We start from the raw sequence: 26,662 nt of genomic DNA on the forward strand, positions 1-26,662 counted from the left end.
TTAGGGTGAGAGCGGTTCAACCCAGCCGCTGGCTCCGCTACGCGGATAAATACTGGGAAAACCTGCTGTGGATAATGCCAGGGCTTGGTCCGGGCTCTCCCAGTTCTCCTCGCCGCGCAAGGAGCTCCGTGTGGGAAGGAGCTCTGCCCCTGCCAGGCTCCTCCAGCTCAGCCTGGGGGAGAAGAGAGCAGGCTCAGGCAGCAGCCCTTACCTGCTGGCCAGGAGACGCTCTCCAGCAGGAGAGAAGCCAAAGGAGTGAGGATTTGATCCAGCTGCAGGTAGGATGTTGCAGGGTTGCCTGGGTTTGTTTAATATTTGCTGAACAGTTCCAGCACTTACTGAAGCGTGCAGAATACTTTATACCTTGGATTTTCTAAAGCAGTATTTTATTTTGTTATCTGGAAGACAACCACTCTTCAAATATACTTCTCACTGTGTTGCAGTTAAAGGATTTAAAAAAAAAAAAAGGCATGACACTTTCTTGTGGTCTGCAGAGGGAGCAACAGCCAAGTGCTTGCTCCTTATCACATCAACTTCAATAAAAGGTCACTAAAGCAGGGCGGTTGGCATTGCTTGTGGGGGGTTTATAGCATTGGCATGGGGTTTGCTCCCACCGCCACCCCCTCTACTCTCTTCCCAATCTTCCTAGCACCTTCTAACACCTCTTCCCTCCTGACCCAGGGGATTTGGTGCTAGACAGAGGCATACTGGCCACTCTGCTGTCTGAGAGTGCCACTGGAGAGGCAAGCTGCAGCAGGGACATGGGTCCTGCTGCCATCGGTTTTCCTGGGAGGTTCCTGGGGACCTTTGTGTTGCCATCAGGTAGATAGCAGTGGCCCTGACAGTGTCTGGAATCAGACAGCGTGGCTTGCTGCCCTTGCCAGCATGCTTCCTGAAGTACAGGCAGGAAGCATCTGGGCTGGACAAACTGGGACAGTACCCATCAGAGGAGCCAATTACACCAGCTGCTGCCCACGGCAAGACAGAAACAGGAGAATCCCATGAGCAGTGTTAAAATGCAAAGGAGAAAGGAAAAATCTCTACTTGTGATACAACCAGGAAGCACCAAGAGTACAGCCCAGGATCTGGAAGTGGTAGAATAAGCTCAGCCTCTCCAGGAGCAGTTAGTGCTTTGCACATCCGGGACAAGCTTGTAGAGTGCTTAAGCAAACAGACAAGAGCAAAGCTGAGCAAAGCAGCATCTGCGCTGAGGTAAACAAGGGGAACCAGGCAATGCAAGAATAAATTCCAAAAAGCTAAGCAAGGAAGTGATTTAGAAGTATGGATACGAAACTCCAAAAACACAGGGAAGAGCTGGCTTCCTTCCAGAAAGCCCTTCAAAGCAGTGAAACCATCACACTCCTGGCAGGGGCTTGCTGCCCCCCGTGAAGTTACCCCAACCTCAGTCTTTAATAGTAAAGATGGATATTCCCTGAGTACTCATCCTCAGGAACTGGCTGACAGGGAGGAGAAGAATAATAAAGCTCACATGGGTCAGGAGGAATTGATTAGCGACCTACTTGGCCAGTTAGATATCTACAAGTAAAGGGGGCCAGATGGCATTCACTGTCAGATGTGCTTGCTAAACCCCTTTCCATCATCTATCAGCAATCCTGGCAGACTGGGGGAAGTTCCACTCGACTGAAGGCTGGCAGATGTTACCCCCCATATATAAGAAGGGCCAGAAGGAGGATCCGGAGAACTACAGGCCTGTCAGTCTGACCTCAGTCCCAGGAAAAATCGCAGAGAGGGTCATCTCGGGAGCTATCATGCAGCACATGCATGATGTCCAGGGGATCAGGCCTAGTCAACATGGGTTTACAAAAGGTAGATCCTGTCAAACTAACCTGATCACCTTCTATGACAAGATGACCCACTTAATGGACAAGGGGAAGGCATGTGGTCTACCTGGACTTCAGTAAAGCCTTTGACATGGTTTCTCGCAGCATTCTGACTGAGAAACTGGCTGCCACTGGCCAAGACAGGTGGACCCTCTGCTGGGTTAAATCCTGGCTGGCTGGATGGGCCCAAAGGGTGGTGGTGAATGGAACAAAATCCAGCTGGAGGCCGGTCACAAGTGGCGTCTCCCAGGGCTCAGTCCTGGGTCCAGTCTTGTTCAACATCTTTATCAATGACCTCGATGAAGGGATCGAATGCTCCCTCAGTAAGTTTGCAGATGACACTAAACTAGGAGGAAGTGTTGATCTGCCTGAGGGTAAGGAGGCTCTTCAGAGGGATCTGAACAGACTGGACCGATGGGCTGAGACCAACAGGATGAAGTTTAACAAGGCCAAGTGTAGAGTGCTGCACATGGGACAGAACAACCCCATGCAGCGCTACATGAGCTGGCAGTGTGCCCAGGAGGCCAAGAAGGCCAATAGCATCTTGGCTTGTATCAAAAACAATATGGCCAGTAGGTCTAGGGAGATAATTGTGCCCCTGGACTAGGCATTGGTGAGGCCACACCTCGAGTACTGTGTCCAGTTCTGGGCTCCCCACCATAAGAAGAACATTGAGATCCTCGAACAAGTCCAGAGAAGGGCAACCAGGCTGGTGAAAGGGCTGGAGGGCAAGTCCTATGAGGAGCAGCTGAGGGAGCTGGGGCTGTTTAGCTTGAAGAGGAGGCCGAGGGGAGACCTTATCACCACCTACAACTACCTGAAGGGAGGTTGTAGAGAGGTGGGCGATGGTCTCTTCAGCCAGGAGTTAGAACAAGGGGAAATGGCATGAAGCTGTGCCAGGGCAGGTTTAGATTGGATATTAGAAAAAAAAAATTTTACTGAAAGAGTTGTCAGGGCCTGGAACAGGCTTCCCAGGCAGGTGGTTGAGTCACCTTCCCTAGATGTGTTCAAAAAAAGGGTAGATGAGGTACTTAGGGATATGATTTAGCTTAGGATGGCAATGGTTGGACTTGATGATCTTCAAAGGTCTTTTCCAACCTTGTGATTCTGTGAACATGATACATACTGCACACCAGCCCTCAGACAGGCAGGTAGCAGCCTGCGGGCTGCTTGTGAAACAGGCAGCTGCATTTATCCTCCTACATGCGAAAGAGGAGAGGATTTATCATCCCCACAGTTTTCATGACACATTGATGAGTGGCCTAGGGACTGAAGGCTTTTTTTGTGAAATAGACCATGTTCAAGCTCTCAGTGTTTATGCTAGCTCACAAATGTTTGTTTTTTAAGTTGAAAATGTTATGATTTGGTCAGCCACAGTTAATAGGCTGTCAAAAGTAGGAGTCTCAGGTAGTTAGAGCATGTAAAAGACTCAAGCTCCTATTCCCATCACCTTGGAATAAAGCTTGAGTTAACCAGCTTTGGCTTTAACTTGCCAAGAAAACAGAACTTGGATTCTTAGTTTTGTTAGTGTCTGAGATCTCAACAACAGCACAGACACATCAGTGCTCTATCTACTTTATAGGGTGATTTGAAATTCATTTAATGTTTTTCATGAAGATCAAAAAGCTTGGGAGGGAGGAAAAAATTACACAAGCATGCTCATAATTGTAAAAACAAATTTCAGCAGGATAACTGCTTAATGGGGAAAAAATATGTTACTTGGAAAAAACATGATTCAAACTGCAAATATTATTTGGACCCTGCACGAACCACCAGGTTTTACTCTTCTTTGTATGTAAAATTAGGTGTGCTGCAATTTATTTACACAAAAGTGCAGGGCAGATATGTCATGACCCTGAAGGACACAGACTGTCATTTTTAACACACCACCATGCTACACTTCAACTACGCAACCAAGTAGACATTCTGATCCTTACTGTCCCAGAATTCTCTTTTTGGGTGCACAGATATGATGAGTGAGGAATAAATTCAATAAAACCAATTAAAGATTCACCAGATATTCAGTGGATGAACGGAAACCAAGGACTGGATATGGAGGTCAGTGAAATTACATATCAGCAGTTCACAGCACTTTCTACTGTGGTAGATATAGAATGTATGGTGATCATAGAAAAATTTGGCATCTTTAATTACTAACCTTGCAGGATCAATAAACTTGTAGAGTGATCCGTGTGGTGCATAGGCCTTGGGATAGGATGTAGACATATAATACAGCTCATCTAAATGGAAGTGAGAAAATAAAACCAGTTTCAGATTCAAGTGCCCAAGCTGAACCCCACTTCTCCATTTCCCTCTCTTTCCTGGCTCTTCGCTAACTCACGTGGTCAGAAGAGAAAACCCCTTCACAGTCACTCCCTCAGTCTTGTCTTACTTTCAAGAAGCAGGCTTTGGTCTCACCCATGCCTCTGCAGGGGGACTCCCAGGACACTAAGGGATCTCTGAGTTGCAGCAGGGTTTCATGCAGAGCCAGCAGTCCTCAACTGAGCACACTGCCAGAACTGGACCTTCATTACCTCATGTCGGGGCCCTCCAAAAGCTTACTGTTGTCTGTATAAATATGTATTTTTTAAACTTGTTTGTACCAAAGCAGCAGACAGAAGCTACAAATAGACAGGAAGACCACACAACAATTACTTAGCTATCTCAGTCATACCTAAAAAAAATATCAAACAGGAGCTAAATTGGCTAACCTATGGAAGACAGAAGCTTCTTGCTCCTTTATGGTTGCTGAGAACTACCCCTTGTGCTTTCCTCACAGTAGCTTGCAAGAGAGACAAAACTCTTGTTTTTCAGTTTGCATGATGACCCCATTTTGGTTTCTCAAAGAATAATCAGTGGAAAAAACATTCAACATCCATATACTCCACATGTAAGAAAAGTTAAATATGTCACAAAGCCTGCACCTTCGACAGAATACGCTACTCAGGGAATTGGGGATCTTTTCATCACCAGCCAACCCCTTGAAGCACATCTGGGTTCTCAAAGCATCTGCAGGTTTCGTATGACGTAACTTTGTTGGGAGATTGCACAATAGTGAACAGCGTGTGTATTGGTACTTGCACCTCAGTGGTCACTGTGACCATAGCAATGACCCTATGCACTGAGACATTTCCACTCAACTTTCCAATTAGTGACTTTCCTCACCCCCAAACCAAGCCTTGGAAGATAATCCACAGTGTAAAGTGCTTCTGTTGTGAGTAAAACTCAGGAACTTTTACACAGTGAGGGTTACAGAGCACTGGAATAGGCTGCCCAGGGAGGTGGTAGAGTCTCCTTCTCTGGAGATATTCAAGACCCATCTGGACGCCTCTCTGTGCAATATGAGCTAGGGAGCTGCTTTGGCAGGGGGGTTGGACTCAATCTCTCTGGGTCCCTTCCAACCCCACTGATTCTATAATTCTATGATTCTATGAATTTATGCTAATGAAGAGAGGGAAATTCAGAAAAGCTGTAAGAACAAGCGAGGATAAGCTGAATAAACTGCATTGATGCAGTCTTAATGAAACGCCATAAACAAGGAAAACCAACAGGACAGGGCAAGGCTGCGACAAGTGGGCATTCAAACTCCTTAGAGAATTTTGAGCATTCAGACTGCAAATTCACATGAAGTCTCCTGAGATCTCCATCAGATTAATCTTCCATAGCCTCACAGGGCAGAAGACCTCTCCAATGCCCACACCAATCCTACCTGCTGTGCCAAGATACCCACAAACTCGTTTTGTGGTGCCTGCTCTCTAGTAGGGTGTGAGGAACAATAATTTGTCATGTTTGCCTTACAACACTGAACTGACAGTGGTTTCCTATCAAGGTTTAGCTAGGACAATACCTACCTGCTTCATCCTCAGCAGAGATGATGAATTTGCTATAAGAACTGATCATTCCAGGGAAAGCACAAGCTTTTGTGCTACCAGTGCAGATACCTTGTTTCATCCACTTACTTGTCTTCTCCTCTTCCTGTAAAGCCATAAGTCGAGTAGATGAAAAATAAAACCCTGTGGTTTATGTTTCCAATATCAAGCTTAGTTCCTGTCAAACTCAAGCGCTACTGAAGGGGGTGCGGGGGTGGTCAGTGAGGGCCCTGACTGTTGACTGGCTTTAATGTTTGACTTCTGGAAAGATACACCAGAACAAAAGCAAGCCTATCCTAAGGACTCTAAATTGGAGAAAGATTCCAACCAGAATTTTGTTACAGTGGTCAAACAGAGGCCCTAATCTAATAAACAAAGATCTAGGATTCTCATTTACTCTAGCTCAGAAGGTTTCAGGATGCTCAGATATGCTTAGCTGCCCAGAGAAGGCAAGCATGGGTACAGAATGGAAGGTGCAGACAAAAAAAGTCTCACCCGTTCATGAAGTCACCGAAAATACAGAGGCCATTCAAGTTGGGAGATTCACATCCTCTGTACGTATAACCTCCAGTGACCGACTTCCCCACCCTGTGGCCATATGCAAATATTGGAAGGACGTCATCTGTCAAACACAGGCACGTGAGGGATGAGAAAACTTACATCCAGAGAACATGGAAAAACCCCAATGACACTGATGGGCACCAAAGTTACCAGCAGGACTGATACAGTTGAACAGACAGCGTGAATTTCAGTGGGAATTCAGTAGCTTACTCCTGGGCAGAACACACGCAGGAACTTTAAGGAGTTGCTGTGTAGTTGCTTATCAAGGCTTGGTCATTTTGAGCTTCCATAACACATAGGACCATGATTCTCTGCATCAAGCAGAGCAATGCAGAAAGGCATCAACCTGCAGGAAGAATTATCTTACAGGCCAGTGATTGCACCAGCTATTTTAGCAGGGATTGTCTTTGCAAATTCCACTATTTTTAGAGAGGGAAATAAGATCAAATGACTGCAAGTTAACACAAAATCTTCCAAAATTTGCAGACATTGTCAGCACAGAACATGTTAAGTGTGCCACTTCCACTCTATGTTATGAGGCTTATAAAGGCTGTGCTTCAGGGAATGGTTAAAATTGAAGTCAGCCCCTTCTTGTGTTGGATATCAGATCCCACAAAATTTTAGTCTTGTCTTCATGTGTTTCCCCTATCAAGTAGCTTATCTTTGTCTTTAATCTGTAGTGATGAGGATAAATACTACAAGTACAATTCATTAAAGTTTGTAGATTAAGAGCAAAACCTAATTCAGTTGAGGATTGGGCCATTAAAGAATAACACCACTCCCCCTTGAGAGCCATGTATCTACCAGGATAACAGTTGAGAAGTGTTGGTAACATACTCATACTTGTCTGCTCATACAAGTGCTTCAGAAACATCTACATGAGTTTGAGACCAGGTGCTTTCTTCCAACAGCTTAAGGAATATCCCTGGAGGTGACGCGACGAGAGGGAAGACGCAGCCAACTTCCTTAATCAGTCCTACAAGCCAGGGGCTTATACCCCCATTTTTCTTTTGCACAACCGAAACTTGAGTCATGGCTTGATGCACCATCCATCTTATGCACAATAATATACAGCTTAAGCAACAGAGCCCTATTACAATAGCAATAAGTAACAGTATGCCACTTTTCAATAAGTTTCTTAGCCATCCCCCTATCCCGAGCCAATTTCCCAGTCCATCTGGGCCAAAAATTCCTACGTCCTGTTTTATGATCTGAGTATGTTACATGAGCTGCTGAATCTCTTTGTGGATGGACTCGGAATGGACATTCATGCCCTCAAAATCTTCACAACTGTGGTCGTGTACAAGCAACAAAAAATCAACAGCAGCTCTGTTTTGCAAAATAGCATGTCTCACACTGTCTACATCAGTAAGCAGGCCACTAAGAGCAAGAGATGTAGCATTGGTTTGTTTACTCAGCCAACAGCCTAAGTTTGTTAGTTTCTTTAACCCAGCAGCAGCTGCTACCCCAGGGGCAAGTGCTGATCTGCCAGAGTCGAAGTTTTGTGGACTCAATTCGGACCAATATGATCAAGTGAGCTCCTTCATTGAAACACACACAGAGCTTATATAGGTTTCTATATCAGTATACGAGTTACATTACATTGCTATTGGTTAGGTGCTCTGTTCATGTGTCTCACTATTGCTAATAATTGGTTGAGGCTACACTGTCACTTTGTTCCTCTTTAAGGCAGTTGTTAACGTTCTTGCAGTTTGTTATCTCGTGGAGTTTCTGACAAGCTCCTGTTCTCAGACATCTGCTCTCCTGTTGACATGTCTCTGTTAGCTTCCCCAGGTCTGATTATATGGGGGTGAGAAATAAATCTGGATGGGCCAAAACCACCATTCCTCTCAAACTGCATTACTACAATTCCCTCTTCTTGTTTATGGACCAGCCAGATTTTTGCGAAGAGCATTATCCATCCTGCCAGGGAAATACTGTGACTTACACGGCAAAAATAACGCTAAGGCAAAAATAACTGACAAAAAGATAAGCCCTTGTTTAACTAAATCTAAAAACCATCCCATAAACAGAAAGCCATACTGTAAAACGTCCAAGCTAAAAACTGCTATTTGGCTACACATACTGCTCACACCAAAGTGATTAATTAGTAATTATAACAAGTTTTGATAAGCATATCTTATAGCTAATTGTTGTTAGTTTACCTTTAATGTCTAAAAGTTATCTGCACACCTGCTGTGTTTTGGCCATCTTATGGCTGGTTAACGACATGTTCACTTACTTCCAAATACTTTCCTACAACTCCTTCTTGGTTTGAGGCAGTGTGTAGCTCTGTCTTCAAGGTCACTATGTTTGAGAATATAATTACCAAATACCTCTCAGCATGAGTAATTTTCCTGTCTCATGGGAATTCAAGGATATTGTTTTCTGTGAGGAGAGCTAGGCTGCTGGCAGGCCCACTGTCCTCCTTGCCAATTTTTTTCCTTTTACTATCTGTGTTACAAAAACTGCTTTTTGAGGTCTCTGCAAGGGCCCTTTGCAGAAAGCTCAATGAACATGACAGTAAATGTAAGACAAGTACCATAATTATCAAATCCAATAATCCAAATTTGACCATTGACAATATCCATCCTGAAATTCCCCAGTCATGAAACCAACTTGATACCTTTGCTGTTGCATCTGTTTGTTTTGCCTATCAGGAGTGTCAAAAGTGCAGATAACATCAGCCTTATGTTTTCCTGCAGGCATCGATTGCAATCTGTAACTTTGGGCTGTTCAGAAATCACTATTTCCCTAATTTTCATTTAGCACAAACACATGCATTTTTCAAAGACTGTTAGATCATTCAAAATAACCCACAGCAAAATTCATAGTCCACTGTGGCTGCACTTGGAACACTTGAGTTCAGTTACTGGGATCAGGATCTCATCCTGGTTCATGCAAGCTTGAGTTCTTCTGGATCCACAGCTTTGGATCCACGCTTGGCTCCCGTATCTGTAATGACACAGGCAGATCTCCTTCCCAAGTTAGTACCTGCAACTTCGTTCTTAATAACACTTGACATTGACTTTTCTTTCTTTTCCCGCCCCCCCCCTTTTTTTTTTCAAACCTTCTGTTAAACCTACTGTACGGTTCACCATTGGAGGTACCAAACTGTTCTGTGACAGACGTAACTAGTTCAAAACATAAAGAGCTTTGTGAGAGTTTGATTCATGTGTTCTACCATGGATTTGCCTATAGGCAAATGTGGTGTCCCCGCAACAAAGGCAATGTTTGTGCTATATATTCTGAGCTGTTGTCCAGTTTGATTTCACCAGGTAGGGAAGTGCTGCTATAGCAGAGCACATTTACTGTATTCCCCCATTTGTGCAGTAGCTCACACTGCCCGAAAACACAGTAATCTCTAATCCCTTGCACTGGTAGCTCATGAATCAAACTTTCAATGTCCAAGTTGTTTTTCCGTAATCAAATTCTCATCCATGTCATGATAAAAGATTAGATCAGGATGAGTTTTTCATACTGGAGCAAGTGTCTGGGCTACATAAGCCTGGTACACAGGTGGTGAACTTTTATGCCTTGTGGCAGCAAGACCCAATAATACCTTTTGAAAAAAACTCAATCTGTTAAAATTTTTTCATGGTCCACAAACTTGCAGAAGGGTTTATATGCCCCTTAGTAAGTTGCTCCTGTATTAAATCTTGCAAATGGGCAATTTGTTTTTTTTTTTTTTTTTTTTTTTTTTTTTTTGCCAAGCAAGTAGCTATTAATCAGCCCAAACAGGGATTTTCTGTTTTCCAGGTTAAATTTCTAAAGTAAGCTGCCCAGTTTCAATGATCGCTATCAAAAATCCTTTTGCTAAGTAGGCAGCCTTGCTCTCAGTGGATAAATGCATCCCTGAACCCGCAGCACATACAAACAAACGCTGCAAAGCAAGTCATCAAACAAACGACACTGCAAGAAGCCAGTCGTCACATCCAGTCCGTACGGGTCGGGGGGGGGGGGGGGGGGAGCGGTTCTCCCAACTCTACGGCAATTCTGCCAAAGCACTCGGCTGCGCAGCCCGCAGTGCCCTTCTCCCCCCCGCTGTGAGCCACAGTGCGACCCCGACGGTCACCGGGGCCGAGCCCTGGGTGAGCACTAGGACCTGGCGGAGCGCCAGGACCCGCCGCACGGTCTCCCTGTTCCGCCCACCTCCCACCGGCCCACTATTAACTCTCTCACCACCCGCTCATTCCCACGTAAACTTTTCCCCAGTAAGTTCCGCAAGTGAGTAGGAATCAGAATACCCTGATGTAACCCTTTTTCCCGTTCTGACGCCACCTTACGTGCCCAGGCTGGGACGAGCAGTCTCTGCAGAGTCTCTTGGGCGTCAGGAGACAGTGGTGTATTGATGAGTTCACTGGGTGGTGTGGGTGGCAGCGGTGGATATTGAAATGAAATGTGTCCCTGATCTGATGGTTATTGAAACCGATACTTGTCCATCTCTGTAGGATTCTTGTCCCACTGCTTAGGTTCCTTGTCCATGGGGTCAACACTGCTCTGTGCCTTAGGTGGTGATTCTTCATATAGGTAGCTTCCACCCCAGCAGTCCTCGGGTGGGTGGGTGGGCAGTTCTGCAAACCCTTTCACAGCAGGTTGTGCCGTTGCCTGCTCCGCTTATTTCCAGCTTTTTAAGGACAGGCTGAAGCTGTTGATGCCGGTTAACATTTTCGACATCATGAGGTGTTTTAGGCTCAGTAAAAGTTAGAGGTGAACAGATATTAAAGGCAGTCGGTTGTACGTTTGTTTCCACATTTTTCCTTCCAAAGGTATAATAGTGGGTGGGGGGGCGTGCCGGCCGTGGTGGCAGATATACGTGTACCACTCGCTCCCCTTCCCGGTCAGTTCTGACAGATTTATCACTTTGCTCTGATAACACAGCATGATTACTTAGCATAGTAACAGGGGTAGGTGAAAGAGCACCCAGAAACAAAAACACATTCTCCATAGAAGATTTTTTTCCCTTTTTGAATTGGTTCTCTAGAACCCAGAACTGGTGTTAAAGCTGCAAAGGCTGAAGTAGCAGCAATGCGTTCCGCCTCCATTTTGGTTAAAGTCCTTTTACTTAATTTCCAGAGAGTTATTAACAACTTAGCTTCTTTCGCCCCAGCTGAGGGTTCATCAAGGATTTGAGCTCCAATAGCTTCCTAAGTAGGTAAATCAAATACGCTGTCAAGGCTTGTTATCAGTTTTCTTTCTTTGCTCCAAAAAAGGAGCTGTTTTAAGTAATTTTTAATCACTCTCTTAGAGAGCATATTATGGAGGAGTTTCATTACCACCTCACCTTCTTTATCAAGCGTGTATTCCCCATTCCTCATTCAGTGGTGGGGCAGAGGGTACTGGTGCCTCACAAGCCCCTGATGTTTTAAAGGGTTCAACTGTTACCGATAGACCAGTTGGGGGGTAGGTACATAATCACTTCCCAAGACTAACTTCCCTGGCTTATCCCCTTGATTTTCTAAATGAGCAGATGCTACGGCTCCTACGTGCTTTTCTGCTTGATATTACTTTGTATAGTCTATAACTGCTCGCCACGGCTTCATGAGCTTTTTGGCATCTTTCTTATCATCTGTTACCATATTCCACAATTTATCTCCATAGTCCCGCCATTTGAAACAATGTTTCCGGGTTCTTAAAAAATCCCTGTTCCTGTCCGTACTCTGTCAACCCTCTTAATTTTTTTTTAAGGTTAAACTCCTTTACCCCCCGCTTTTCTAAAAAGCATAATAATAAATTGAAGGCTACCTCACTCTCCATGGAGACTATTTTCCAGATATTGTTCCTACGGCAGCTCTTGTATATGCAGCCTGTCCGTGTTTATGTGCAGCTTTTCTGTGTTTGTAGCCTTCCTTGGACGGCGAGCCCCTGTTATCAGGTCGGTCTCAAGCACGGGTCAGATGCATCATGTCCTGCATTCGCTGATCTTCTGCTCCCTGGTCGCTGCTACTGGTGCTTCCCCAAGCTCTCACTGCTCCGGGTCCCTGTTGATACCGGGTCCCTGTTCCGTTTATTCTGGGTGGCCGGCCAGGGCCCTGTCCAGGCTGTTCGGGCGCCACCTGACGCGACGAGAGGCAAGACGCAGACAATCAGTGTGATTGATAAAGCAAGCTTCAACTTTATTGCAAGCATACACTTCCTTTTATACTATTCCTACCATGTGTCACACCCATTATACTCTAATTGGCTCTTAACTAAAGGTTACATTTACATACTCCACCCATCTTGCAGCCTGGGAATCATGTCTCTTTCTCAGTCCGAGGAACACTCAATCCTTATCACACCTCCTGCTCCCACATCTTGTGGCCTTGCTGCACGATACACAAGAATGTGCTGACTGATTGTTGACCCATCTGTTCTCTCTAAGCTACACAGGCGACTGCTTGAACAACTGCTCCATAGGCTCATGGCCTTGCTTCTCAAGCCATTCTGCAACATGGAGGTATTTAAAAGATTCATAGGTGTGGTACTTAGAGACATGGTTTAGTGGTTGAAATGGGCAAGTTAACAGTGGAATTTGATGATTTTAGTGGTCTTTTCCAACCAAAATGATTCTATGATAATACAGCAATACCAAGTTCTTCTACTATGGCTTCCAAAGAACTTTATGAAGACCATTACCATCTACTTTTTTTTTTTTAAAGGCAGCAAGTTTGGCCATCACACCCACAGTCAGACCCAGAGCACAGCTTTTGGGAATTCTGCTGCAGTACCCTCTGTGCTAGGACACGCTGTCTCTACCATGGGATTTGTTGCAGAGACCCTGAAACAACCTGGTCTGCTTCCTCAGCCATAGCTCAGAGCTTGAGGAAAACACAATATTGCTTTTCTACTTAAATGAAATCCATGGCCTTCCTAACTTCACTGGGAAGATTCTGTTTGCCTGCAAAAGGCACAGGCTTTTACCTAAACACCTTGTGCAGTGTATGACAGGGAAATCCCTGAAGAAGCAGGGTATCACTTCATACCAACACTGCAGGGCTGGGGGGGAAGGAATATTTTGCTCTTAAGTAGTGAACAATCTCCATTTGACAAGCAACACTGCATTATTTAGCTTCCATGGAAAGATGGATCTATATTCCATTAAATAGACATTAATAATAATCTTCTTTAAGAAAAATCTCCCTTACCCAAAGGGGAATTGTGGCAAAGCTTTGTGTCAAAGCATTCAAACCTCTCCTTTGCTCTCCAGCCATAGTTCTCTCCTTTCACAATGATGTTGATTTCTTCAAATCTTTTCTGCCCAACATCACCACAGAATAGCCTCCCTCTTCCCTTTTTTGTGGCAGGGTCCCCTCTGTCAACTGCACAGCGCCACATATTCCTGACCCCATAAGCATAAACCTCAGGGCGAGCCTTGGGATCAGACACAAATGGAGGTATGCCGTAAGGTTTTCTATCAGGGCTCTTTCCATCAACACTTTCCCCAACAAAGCACTCCTAATGAGAACAACAGAAAGAGACAAATCCCAGCAGGACAGCCAACCAAAACCAAACAATTCTCTCCCTCTTTTTCCTTTCCAGAAGAAAAATTGTCTTTCCAAAAAGCAGTAAGCCAACAGCTGGTATGTCTTGCAACCAAAGACACAGAAGATTTTTCCCTTTCTCAACAAGTTGGGTTCCCTCAGCTTTCAAAATACAAAATTTAAGTTTATTTCAATACTGCATTGGACAGACTTGCAGATGCACAAGCACTTTTAGGAAGCACACTTACTTTATTCTTCCATGCTGTCTCATTTCCAAACCCCGTGTCTTGGTGGACAAGCTCAAGGCTTTCAACTGTTCTACTTACTTGTTCTGAGCATTCCCAAATTTTCCAAAAGTGTCTCCAGATTTCCCTCCATCCCCTGTGAATAGATACATATAGCCATCCACACTGAAGAGCAGCTGCCCACTGTTATGATTTGCAGCTGATTCTTAAAGCTCCAAAAGATTCCTAAAGAAAGAGAATTAAATCCAGTTGTAGCTACTGGAAAGGACTAAGTATTCAGGTGGACAGCAGAAATATCACATCACTTCCACAGAAGCAAGGTTTCCCAGCTGCACAGACCTGCCAGCTTTGTCAAACACAGTGCTGACAGCTGTGTCTACAGCATAAAACTCCCCTTATCTGCAATGCCCTCTCCCTGGTGGGGTTCAAGGCCAGGTTGGATGGGGGTTTGGGTGGCCCAGGCTAGTGGAGGGTGTCCCTGCCCATGGAACAGCACTTGGAACTAGATGGGCTTTGAGGTCCCTTCCATCCCAGAACAATTCCATGATGCTATGATGCCGACTGCCTACCTTACAGCACAGCTCCTTTCAGTGTGACATCCCTCGAGGGAGGAAGAGTGTCTCCCACAAGCCACAGAGCACGACAGCTGCCCTCTGACCTGTGCTACATTAACACCTCTTGCACTACAGAACTCACCCAGCACCCTGAGCACAGGATCATCTGAAAACACAGCTACAGACACAGAGTGGTTACTTGTAGGGAACACTTCTTGCCCTTTAAACTGTGCAGCAGGTGGGTTCTGCTTTCGTACAGCAGCAGCAGCTGGTGAATTTGAGGGCTTTAGAAGCATCTTATGAGGACTGTGAATCTCTGGAGAAAATAAGTCTCCTATTACACAATTTCTTCTCCATAACTGATAATTAACTTTCTTCTTACCAGGAGAATGGGGCAGGGGCACACATCAGATGAACAGAATGTATAGTACTGAAGTGCCCCTCTTCCCCTACAGTATATACCACACAGCAAGCTGCAAGAGATCCAGGAGATTCCTGGAGTCTATAGATGACAACTTTCTGGTTCAGGTTTTGGACAGACTGACCAGAGGGGATGCATTGCTGGACCTGGTACTCAACAATGCAGAGGAGACCATTAAAGGTGTTAAGGTTGGAGACAGCCTGGGCTGCAGTGACCATGCCCTAGTTGAGTTTGAGATCTCAAGGAATATGGGCCTGGCAAAGAGTGGCATCAGGACCATGAACTTCAGGAGAGCAAACTTTAGGCTGTTTAAGGACTTGTTGGCCAAGATCTCCTGGGAGGTGGTCCTTAGAGACAGAAATGTTGAGGAAAGTTGGCTACTCTTTAAGGATGCCTTTCTGAGAACTCAAGGGCTCTCTGTCCCTCTGAATAAGCAAGTGGGCAGGAGGCCAGCATGGCTAGGCAAGGACCTGGTGGCCAAACTGAGGGAAAAGGCAAATACAAGCTCTGGAAGCAAGGGTGTGTAGCCTGGAAAGAATACAGGGATGCTGTTCGTACTTGCAGAGACAGTATCAGGAAAACCAAGGTGCAGATGGAACTGAACTTGGTGAGGGATGTTAAAAACAACAACAAGAAGGGATTTTACAGGTACATTGGCCAGAAGAGACAAGCCAAAGAGAATGTACCCCCTTTGGTAAATGAGAATGGAGAATTCGCTGCAACTGATGTGGAGAAGGCTGAGGTAATGAATGAGTTCTTTGTCTTGGTCTTCTCTGGCAGCCAGGATTCTCATAATTCTCAAGTCCCAGAACCTTGCATCCCTGGACCTCTAGGTGGGAACTGAGGAAGTAACCACCCCCCCCCTCCACTGTAAGGGCAGAGCAAGTGCGAGACTGCCTCATGAGACTGAATGTCTACAAGTCTATGGGGCCGGATGAGATGCATCCCAGGGTCCTGAAGGAGCTGGCTGATGTGGTTGCTGAGCCACTCTCCATCATATTTGAAAAGTTGTGGCTGTTGGGAGAGGTCCCTGGGAACTGGAAAAAAGGTCACGTCACTCCCATTTATAAGAAAGGGAGCAAGGAAGACCCAGGGAATTACAGGCCGGTGAGCCTTACCTTTGTGCCTGGGAAGATCATGGAACAGATCCTCCTGGATGACATGTTGAAGTATGTAAGGGATGAGAGAGCGATCTGGGACAGCCAGCACGGCTTCACCAAGGGAAGGTTGTGCCTCACCAATCTGGTGACCTTCTATGATGGAGTGACAGCATCATTAGATAAAGGGAAGGCAACAGATGTCATCTACCTGGACTTGTGCAAGGCCTCTCTCTAAATTGGAGAGATGTGGATTTGATGGGGGGACCATCCAGTGGATAAGAAACTGGTTGACAGAACATAGACAAAGGGTGGTGGTCAATGGGTCTATGTCCAGGTGGAGGCTGGTAACAAGCAGGGTCCCCCACTGGTCTGTCTTGGGACTGGTGCTCCTTAGCATCTTTATCAATGACATTGATGGTGGAATTGAGTGCACCCTCAGCAAGTTTGCAGATGACACCAAGCTGAGTGGTGTGGTTGACACAACAGAAGGAAAGGAAGCCATCCAGCCATCATGACAGGCTGGAAATATGGGCCTGGGTGAAGCTAATGAGGTTCAGCACTGTGAAGTGTCAGGTGTTAGACTTGGGCCAGAAGAATCCCAGACATAGATACAGACTGGGAGAAGAGCTCCTTGGGAGAAGAGCTCCTTGAGAGTAGCCCTGCTGAAAAGGACTTGGGGATTCTAGTGGAAGAGAAACTTAACGTGAGCCAGCAGTGTGCTCTTGCAGCTCACAAGGCCAATGGTTTCCTGGGCTCCATCAGAAGAGGGGTGGCCAGCAGGGACAGGGAGGTGATTGTCCCTCTCTACTCTGCCCTCGTGAGGCCCCATCTGGAGTCCTGTGTCCAGATCTGGGGCCCGCAATACAAGAAAGATGTGGAACTGTTGGAGAGGGTTCAGAGGACCACAAGATGATTAGAGGGCTGGAGCACCTCCCCTACAAGGAGAGGCTGGGAGAGCTGGGCTTGTTCAGCCTGGAGAAGAGAAGGCTGCGGGGGGACCTCATTGCAGCCTTCCAGTACCTGAACGTAACATACGAACAGGAGGGGAATCAACTTTTTAAGAGGGTAGATGCTGGCAAGACAAGGGGGGATGGATTAAAACTAAATGAAGGAAGGTTTGGATTAGATATTAGGGGGAAGTTTTTTACAGAGAGAGTGGTGAGGTGCAGTGGACTGCGGCTTAAGTCAGATCCAGCTTATCCTCTATGGGACACTGCTTGCCAGAAATCGTCCTTTTCTCCTAGTTTTTGACTTGACATGAGTTGTCATAACGTTTTGCCCTCTTCTTTCTCTTGGAGGGTCCCTGTTAGAGTGCCAGATGTTGGAGACAGGATTCAGAAATCAAGAGACAACTCAATATGAGTTAGCAACTCATTTTGTTTATTTGTCAAACCTGAGGGTCTTACATACTAACTCCAGGCATTCATGTGACATGCTATACACATCATTTGTTCAAGCCTAGTGTCCACACAGTTAATCCTTCTTGCTACTGGCTAGCATCAGCAGTTCATGCTTCCTTTTAGTTCTGCCTTGCCGTTACAAGCATCCATCAGGTGCATCCTGTTTTTCCTATTCTCAGAGCCAACCTCCTCATGCTATGCCTGTTCAAGGACAGTCCTGTCAGGTCTATACTTGATTGTTTGCAACTTCTAGGCCTAGGTTGTGCAGCCCTTTTAGGGACCCATTTCCTCGGGCCCCCAACCAACCTCCCACAGAAGATCATTGTGGCAAACAGTAGCATTGAACATGAACTTTACCTTTCCGAGAGCAGGTCAGCTTTATTGACATCAGATGCTAAAACCTTCAATTCACTGATCCTGATCTTTTCCACTCAGTTCTTATTCATGTCAAAGTAATAGATATAAAACTTCCCATTGTACTTGTAGTTGGGGTTGAAAGCCATCCCCAGAAAGCCCCTCTCATCCCCTAATCCATGGTGTAGCCAGCACGATACTTTTAATATCCAGAAAGGGCTCCTCCAGCCAGCTGCTATCAGGTAGGTAGACTCAGATCACACCCACCTACTCAGCTACAAACAGGCTGTGGGTATGGTCGTTTGCATGCACCATGAGCATGGGGTTCCTCAGGCCATTGGCAACCTCGGTGAGACAGAACTGGAGGCAGCCTTTGCAGTCCACCACCACTGAGCCCAGGTTATGGTTGAGGGCTGTGTTCTTCAGCACATTGGGGAAGCAGTAGTCTTCATCATGTAGGTGAAGGAGGTCACAAAAGTACATCTTCTTTGTCCCACAGCATTCTTGGATGTGCCTATCACTTGTCAGCAGGCTGACAGCAGAGTAGCAGTTGAAGTGAAACTTGGAGCAGTACTCAAAACAGAGTCCTGGCAGGTTTCTTAGAGGTGTCGGAGGCTTTTCTGCATCATAGATGTGTGCTGCATATGAAGAACATTCCTAGAAAATAAAAGAAATTATGCATCTGTGAACACAAGCTCCAAGAGAAACCAAGACACTTTCATGGAAGCAAATTGGTTAACTAAATAAAAAATAGTAAGGCAGAGAACATGAGGAGTCATCAAGTGGAGCAGCAGAAGGTCACGCAGAAGATTGCTAAAGGGGATATAAAGGTCAGTAGTGGTTTCCTTTAGGTGCAGCTGATTGCTTTAGTAAATTATTGATGCTGGAACAGGCTGCCCAGAGAGGTGGTGGATGCCCCAACCCTGGAGATGTTCAAGGCCAGGTTGGATGGGGCCCTGGGTAACCTTGTGTAGATCCAGGCCTGGAGGTTGGTGGCCCTGCCTATCACAAGGGAGCTGGGACTCTATGATCCTTGGTGGTCCCTTCCAACCCAAACCATTCTATGATTCTATGATTCCCAGCAGAAGTATGTCTACAGAGGTGGTGGATTCTCCATTACTAGATTATTTTAAAGAAGTGACGGGCAAGTTCTTTGTGCAGTCTGTTCCTACCTTTGCTTTTAGAAATCCCCCTTGGCTCCCTCTGCTAGGTACTTTGCAACCTATTCTTAACAGATTGAGAAGAGTTTAACTCCCTTACTGTCGCAACCCCTGCCACTGTGGGGAACGTTAGCCTTTGTACATCAGACTTCTCCAGACCAGCAGTCCCAAATCTGGACACACACCTTTCACACCAGCCAACATTACTGCTTTTTCCAAATACATTTAAGATTAAGCCCATACCTAGGTCTAATCAAACAACCTTGAGAAAAGACAACTGAGAGGGGATCTGATTAATGTTTATAAATATCTGAAGTGTGGGACACAGGGAAATAGCCAGCTTCTTTTCTATGGTCTGTGGAGACAGGACAAGGGACAATGGCCCTCAAGTTGTAGCACAGGAAGTTCCACACCAATGTGCAGAAGAACTTTTTCACAGTGAGGGTGACAGAGCCCTGGAACAGGCTGATCAGGAACAGGATGACCAGGGAAGGTGTGGAGTCTCCTTCTCTGGAGATATTTAAGACCTGTCTGGACGCCTCCCTGTGCGATATGTCCTAGGGAACCTGCATTGGCAGGGGGGTTGTACCTGATGATCTTGAGGTCCCTTCCAACCCCTACGATTCTGTGATTATGAAAGAAAGAACAGATGTAGGTTCACCCACACCTTCACCACTGTGTGTAGCTCCAGTGTCTTCCCAAAAGCAACGGGAACAATTCCACAAGGAGAATCAAAGATACAGAACAGCTAATTAAGACTGGACTGAGCACTTTTGCAGAGAGGTAATCGGGCTAGTGTAACAGCTTGACAGAGGGCTGTAAATACCACAAGTGACATTGAGAACATGCATGGGAATCACTGTTCACCCTTTCCCCCAGAAGAAAAACAAGGCAGCATTAGATAAAGCTAGCAGAAGCCAGGTTAAAAAAAAAGGGAAGTGAAACTCCACCAGAAGAAATTGTAGATGCTAAAGACATGCACTGGGCTTTGGTCTAATGCCACACAGTTTGAATCATGTTCTTGCATGCACAGTATCACTGAAGCAGACTGCAGTTGTGATTTAAAACTCTTTCAAATAAGTAAATATTTTATGCAATTCATGTGGCTGCCATTGATTCTCTATGTGAATTGCAGGGAAGCTTTTCAAGTCTTACATATCTAAAAGAGTCGATTCAAACATCATTAAGTTTTTAGCTGTGCAAAGTATCAGTTAAAAACTGAAAATCAGGCATTGTTTGAATTTGTACCTAAATCTGCAAAAATCATGGGCCGGAACTTTTCTAAGACACTTCCATTAAAATCCTGCCTCTAATCAGGACAAAATTGCAGGAATTAAAACATAAGGAGCTAAATTCTGCAGGAGTTCACTGGCTTTCATGCCCGCAGGCTGAAAGTCTATCCAGACTTTTTGTTGGGCACATACATAGGCAGGTCAGTACGTGGGCAGTCAAGGAATGAAGAACTACTACATTAGTATTTTTTTCTGCCTCATTAAATCACAGAATCAGAATCACAAGGTTGAAAAAGACCTTTAAGATCACTGAGTCCAACCGTTCCTGTCCTATCCTAAACCATACCCCTAAGTACCTCATTTACCCTTTTTTTAAACACATCCAGGGAAGGTGACTCAGCCCTCTCTCTGGGCAGCCTGTTCCAGGCCCTGATAACTCTTTCAGTGAAACATTTTTTCCTAACAGCTAATCTGACCTTGCCCTGGTGCAGCTTTGTGCCGTTTCCCCTTGTCCTATCTCCGGTCACCTGGCTGAAGAGACCATCAACCACCTCTTATGATTATTTTCATAAAATTCATGAAACAAAATCTGGGGCAGTTAGACAAGCACTGGTGCTTCTTTTTTTTTGGTGCCTGTAGCAGCCTTGCCATGATATTTAGCATGAAGGCTACAGATCCTCATTCCAAAGCTCACTTTGTTTCCTTCACTCACAGAAGAACCTGAGGGCTTTTGGCCAACAGACATGGACCCCCAAGCAGCAAAGCCCTTTCAACTCTTGGATGGTGTTGCAAGTTTCTCACTTTTCATTGCTGCTATTGATTATAAAGCTGCACAGAACAGGTTGGTTTCTGTAGTTTTCACATTGTATCCGTAAGGAACCTCTCCTCCTCTTACCAGATCAGAAGCTCCCAGTCAGCAAAGGGCAGCCAAGTGCCCCAGGCCTGTCCTTGCAGCCTGAGCCCAACCCCGGACTACAGAACCACACTCCACACTATTTTTCATGTTTAAGGTATTCCCAGAGGAATGAAGAGCACCATTAGGCCCTGAGTGCCATTCTCAAAAGCCAAAGCTGAAAGTAAACATCTTTCTGTTCTCACCTTGAAGGAAAGCAGCTTTGGTGCAGGCATTCAGTAACACTTGGCTGGCATAGTCCTCCCCTGGTGCTTACCAACTCCATTAACCATCCCTCACCCACCCCATTTTTGCACACCATCAAGTACGTTGAGTTTCTACTTATATCACAATTTTTACAAGATATGGTGATCTCAAGCAACCAGGAGAGGTGACAGCCTGATAAAGGTTCACTAAGGAAGGTGGGGGAGGGCAGACAGAGCCTGTGGTGCCTTGCAGGTCCTGGGAAGCTCCCTCATTCCCACCTGTGGCTGCAGCTGGCTCACCCCTTGGTTGTGCACAAATCACTTGCAGTCTAAATCTCTTCTCAGTGCTGTTCTGAAGTGACCAATGTCTTTGAAAACGTTTTTAGTTTTTCTAAGTTGGGAACACAGCCCAGCTCCCAGTCCAGCAATCTGGAAAGAGAAAGAGAAAGAAAAAAAGTCCCAGCTTCCTCTGAAAAAAAGGCATATTCTTACCACCCCTGAGCTCCACCCACTCTGTTCTGCCAACAGGCTACAGTATAAGGGTCTTGCAGTTTATCCTCCTAAATAAGCATAGCCCCCGAGCAGCTGCTGTGCTTTCCCAGCCATCGGGCTTCCCACAGAGTTTTTGCCTGGCAAACACCACCTATGGCACACAAACCCAGCAAGATGCACAAGTCCGAGGGCATTGCTCAGGAGCCATGTGAACTCCTCAGATTGGGGGGGCCTTGCACTCTGCTTTCATTTCACTCAAGCGTTAATAAAAACAACAGTTAATCCCACCCTTGATAGAGAGGAAGAAGCAGAAGCTGCTGAGATCAAGTATACACATCCTTGCTGTTTTGTAATGGTTCCTTGGCAAAAAGCAGCATGCCTTCAGCAGCTGGGTCAGGCTTTGGAAGTACTTTGCTTCCCCTGCACTAGCTCCTATCTCATGCTAATTAGGGGTAACAGCTTTCAATTAGGTTGAAGAAAGCTTAATTGGCTTTTTTCTGAAGCCTCTCCTGTACCAGTTTTCTGAAGAGAGGAACATCCTCTCAGCCATCGGCCAAACTTCAGCGTTCCAGCACAAGCAGCAAGGTTGCATCCAGGGGATTTTTATAGCTGTGCAACATGCACAACACGCCCATAAGGACATTATGGGGCCTTTTCTGGGTTCCAGGTTCAGTTTTTAAGCTAAATCCCAGAACAGCTCAGCTTATGGTCAGACTTTAAATGCACAAATGCTTAGTGTAGCTAGCAAAAATAGACCCAGATGTTGCCAGATGCAAAGCATAGCAGCTCTATCAAAGTAGATGGGTTTAGATACCTCTTCTGGCCTGGTAGAAAGAGGGGAGAGGAAAGTAGCTGGTTGAAAGTGACAGCAGGAAATTCATGATCCAAAACACATCCCCATCTAATTATTTTCTATCTGTTAGAAAACAAAGAGCTCCACGGCATCCTTATTGGGCTGTGGGGTGTCAGCAAGACTGCCCAGTTGCCAAAACTATCTTTCTCTCTCTAACCCTCAGCACACCACTCCTTACCACACCAGGAAGGCTAGGGAGAAAGAAGGGGGGCAGGAAATTGTCTTTTCCTGTCTGCTGGTTTTGTCACTGAAGGAACACCTGACTGAGCCACTGTTACAACAAATCACCCCAAAAGTCACGAAATTCACTAAATTGGAGCAGCCACTATAATTCAGGTTTATCAATAAGCACCTACACCCCTTTCTCCGAATTTGTTTTGTTCAAAAGATATAGCTGATGTTTTGTCTGCCACTGCTTCCAAGTCTAATCTCTGTACTCCAAGTTCCATCCATAAAAATAACATCAGTCAAAGCACTCCTTACCAGCAGCAGTTTATCTGAGGCCCTGCCACATGCAGAAGTGAGCACCTGCCACAGCAACCTCCTGATCACATATATGCATCTATCTATGTGGGACTAAGCACAGGCCAACAGTTCACTGGTAGCAGCTGCCCACTATCAGAATGCTGCAGAGGTGGTAGAAGGGAGATGTCACCTTTTTCCCGTCTCTACACAAGATCATAGGAACGATTTGATCCAGCAAAGTGACATCACTAAAGCAAAAACATTTGGTAGATCTCTGCTCCTCCACCAATTCAACAGCCAAATAATAATCTCCAGAGAACCCAACCTTATTGCCGTGGCTGTCACTAACTTGCACAGGAATAGCAGACAACAGTCTCACAAGCTTGCCTCGAAAAATTTAACAGCAATCTTATTCTAGAAGAATACAAAAGGAGTAATAACTTAATACTTCAAAGATATATAAGGAAACTATGGTGGGTTTGGATTTTTTCCTACAACACATGCTTACAATTGCAAAATCAAATTATGCCCTGCAGAATGAGCAAAGATGTCATAGACACATTTTTACAGTCCTTTTTTTCTACCTGCAACATGTAGAAAAATCTTCATAGTGCCAAGGTTGATGGTGCTACTAGGACCTGTAGCATCTATTTCTGCTTTACCAACTGTAAAAAAGTAAAAAGGGCAAGCCACCCTGATGTTGGCTTTTTTGAGCCCTGGTGCTGAAAGGGTAAAGGTGTCCCACTCACCCTCCCAAGGACACGCCAGAATCCTGCCAGCATCCAAAGAGTAGAAACAATTTGATATACAGATAATATTTTAGGACTAAGGAAACACTAACTAGAAGAGGCTTGTACATCCTTAGTAAGATTAAGTGTGTCTTTGGGCTGCTTTGTTGTTTTGGCATGCAGCAAGTCCAGCTTTACATGACTAACAGTTGTTAAGATGGCAGAACAGTTCTGCCCTCTGATTACAAGGAAGGGGCAAGCTCAGGAAGAACGGTGCTTTGGTCTTTCCTCACTGGGTGTCTGTTTCCATGAGCCAGGCAGACAGACTGCACTCCAGCAATGTGGTGACTGAAGGCTCTGGACCTTGCAGCAGCTGTGTGAAACCACTGCCTATTAGATTTTGTTCTGCTTTAACCACCACACCATTTGAAGCACCTTCAGCAAAAGAAAAAACACTTCCTTCATGGGGTTCAGGGATCACTTTTCCTGATAATTCCCACATCATTTGATCCCATAGAATTGGTAATCCAGCACCTAGTAGATGCAAGCAGAAAATATCTATATTGATCTGTAACTCTCCCCTTCGATATGAGGAAATTAACAGAGCAACAGCATCTCCATCAGCACCCAAAACGGGCAATGCTTCCATGAACCATTACTGCTCACAAACACCACTACACGTTGCCAGCTACCACAAAGCTCTTCACAAAACACCCGCTGAGGATGAAACACCACGACTCCATCAGCAAGCTTTTCCCCTGCTATCACACCCCGCTTCACAGCCACACAGCCAACTAGAAGAGGCTATCGGAACCACAGCTGATCCCCAAAGTCAGCCCAGAGCACAGGATGCAGACACTATTCTTCTGCCCTACCTGACAGAGGATGTCTTTGATATACCTTCCACACAGCTTATGCTCCCGGGGATCAATATAGTCCATGATGTCCCAGTATTTTGCTGAGATGCTGTTGTCTCTCTCCTGGTCACAGCAGCCAAATTTTTCATAGGCAAAGCAGAACTTCAAGTGAAAAGGGGGCTGGACAGGCGGCCCATAATCCAGACACTGAGGATGCCCCATGAGGCTGCCTGTCAGGCACAGTAGCAAGAGGCAAAGAAAAACATGCGGGCAAGAAAAGGAAACTCCAGAGCTGCTGCTACTCCTTCCAGTGCAGGGCCAAACATTCATTTCCATCAGAGGTTTCTTCAGGTCAGATGAATAGAAACATTGGACTACTTCATGGTATGGTTCATTCACCCTCTCTGCTTTATCAGTAACCATCCACAGAGCTCAGCTTTCACTCAGGTTTGCTCATGTTCTCTTCCTTTTTCTCTCTGAAGTTTACTATTTGGCAGGAGAGGAACCCTCTGGGCTGCCTCTTCAGTATTTCACATGTCACATAGCTGAACCCTCCCCTCTGGACATTTCTCAAGCCTCTGGAAGCACTCACAAATCTAATCCCTGCATTTTAGTTTAAGTTGGCTGAGAAATCCTTCACCAAGAAATATGAACAACAAAAATGTAAAATACGGTACCTACATACAAAGCCTGAGGATCTCTCCTCATTACAAAACAGGAGGGAATAATTTTCACCTGCTAACTCCCACTTTATTGTTTTCAGAAATGCACCACACTCAGGTCTGGTTTCATAAAGACGGAACAGGGATGACAATACAACCACACCAAGGCAGCAGTTAACCATAGGTATGAGTAATTTCAGGACAAAGCCTTTTCCTGAGACATTGCTGTTACCCACAAATCAATGCATACATTCAGGGTTAAAGTGATAAGAAAATTCAGAAACAGCCAAGGAGAGAACATACATTTAAGGCACCAGCACAATCTGAAGTTGACTCTGATACTGCATACTTAAGATATTGATTGCAGTGGGTTTGATCTCAGCTGACATTAAACTGATTAACAGATGCATGAGATTTTGTGCCCATGTTTCCCTCTGGCAAGGAACACAGGCACAAGCCCTCCACTGTGAAGTGCAGCACCAGCTGCATACGCAGGTACCATATTTGTATACACTGCACTCAGCCCATGCTTCCAAGAACAATGCTTCCCTAACTCTGCTCTTCCATGAGTGGACTGACAGCACTTTGATCACAGCCAAGCTCCTTTATCGTGTCACAACAGAAATGTTTTTCCTCTTCAAGTACATATTGCAACTCATAACATGCACCCAGTGTGCTCATCACCACTGTGCTGCATGCATCATGATGCACAAGTTTAAGATCAGCCAAAGCAACGAGGAGTAAGCCTTGCTTTTACCCTGCAGCTGCTGGAGTGCTGGAGCCAGTCTGATGCTGTTCGGAAGAGGCTTTCGTATGCACCCACTCACTACTTGTTTCCATCCAACAGAGCTTAGAGAGCAAGGCTTTTGTGATCTGTTCTATTGCTTCCGAAACATCAGCGATGAACTAAGCAATTAAAAAAAGCAATTGGATGCATCTCCTCCACACAAGTCCTAGGAGAAACTCTTGTAGCCACTACACAGATACCCTTTGTGCTGTTTCTAGCAGCTTCTTTCTTACTGCTTTATCCCCATGGGACACAGGCAGAGAGTGAGGAAAGGGAAGCTGCAAGGAGAGTCACATATAGGGACACCTCCACTCATTCAGAACTCTTTCCCCCCACCTCATGCATCACTGTCTACTCCCAGGATCTATCTACATGTAGCTCATGGAGAGATCAAAGCTCCTAGCTTCTCATACAACAATCAGTATTATGTGACAACTGAAAATATTCTGTGATGAGGAATCTCCTCAGACTCTTCACTGGGAAATGGTGGCTTTAAAAAATCTCTGGCATTTTAACCATC

At 45.4% G+C, this 26,662-nt stretch overlaps 1 protein-coding gene across 1 annotated transcript; it reads right to left on the reverse strand.

The window, feature by feature from the left end:
• On the reverse strand, positions 1-25,116 carry HHIPL2 (HHIP like 2; the record flags this gene model as incomplete). The annotated part of the gene is given in 14 exon segments (XM_084261099.1): positions 1-172; positions 4,000-4,081; positions 5,693-5,835; positions 6,206-6,332; positions 13,399-13,683; positions 13,686-13,708; positions 14,061-14,185; positions 14,189-14,204; positions 17,812-17,885; positions 17,889-17,981; positions 17,983-18,060; positions 18,064-18,075; positions 18,079-18,465; positions 24,712-25,116. Coding segments are annotated over 14 exon segments (2,022 nt in total).
• Positions 25,117-26,662: the final 1,546 nt, after the last annotated feature.

The sequence above is a fragment of the Gallinula chloropus genome (assembly GCF_964237585.1).
Source record: "Gallinula chloropus genome assembly, chromosome: 3".
Classification (NCBI taxonomy): domain Eukaryota; kingdom Metazoa; phylum Chordata; class Aves; order Gruiformes; family Rallidae; genus Gallinula; species Gallinula chloropus.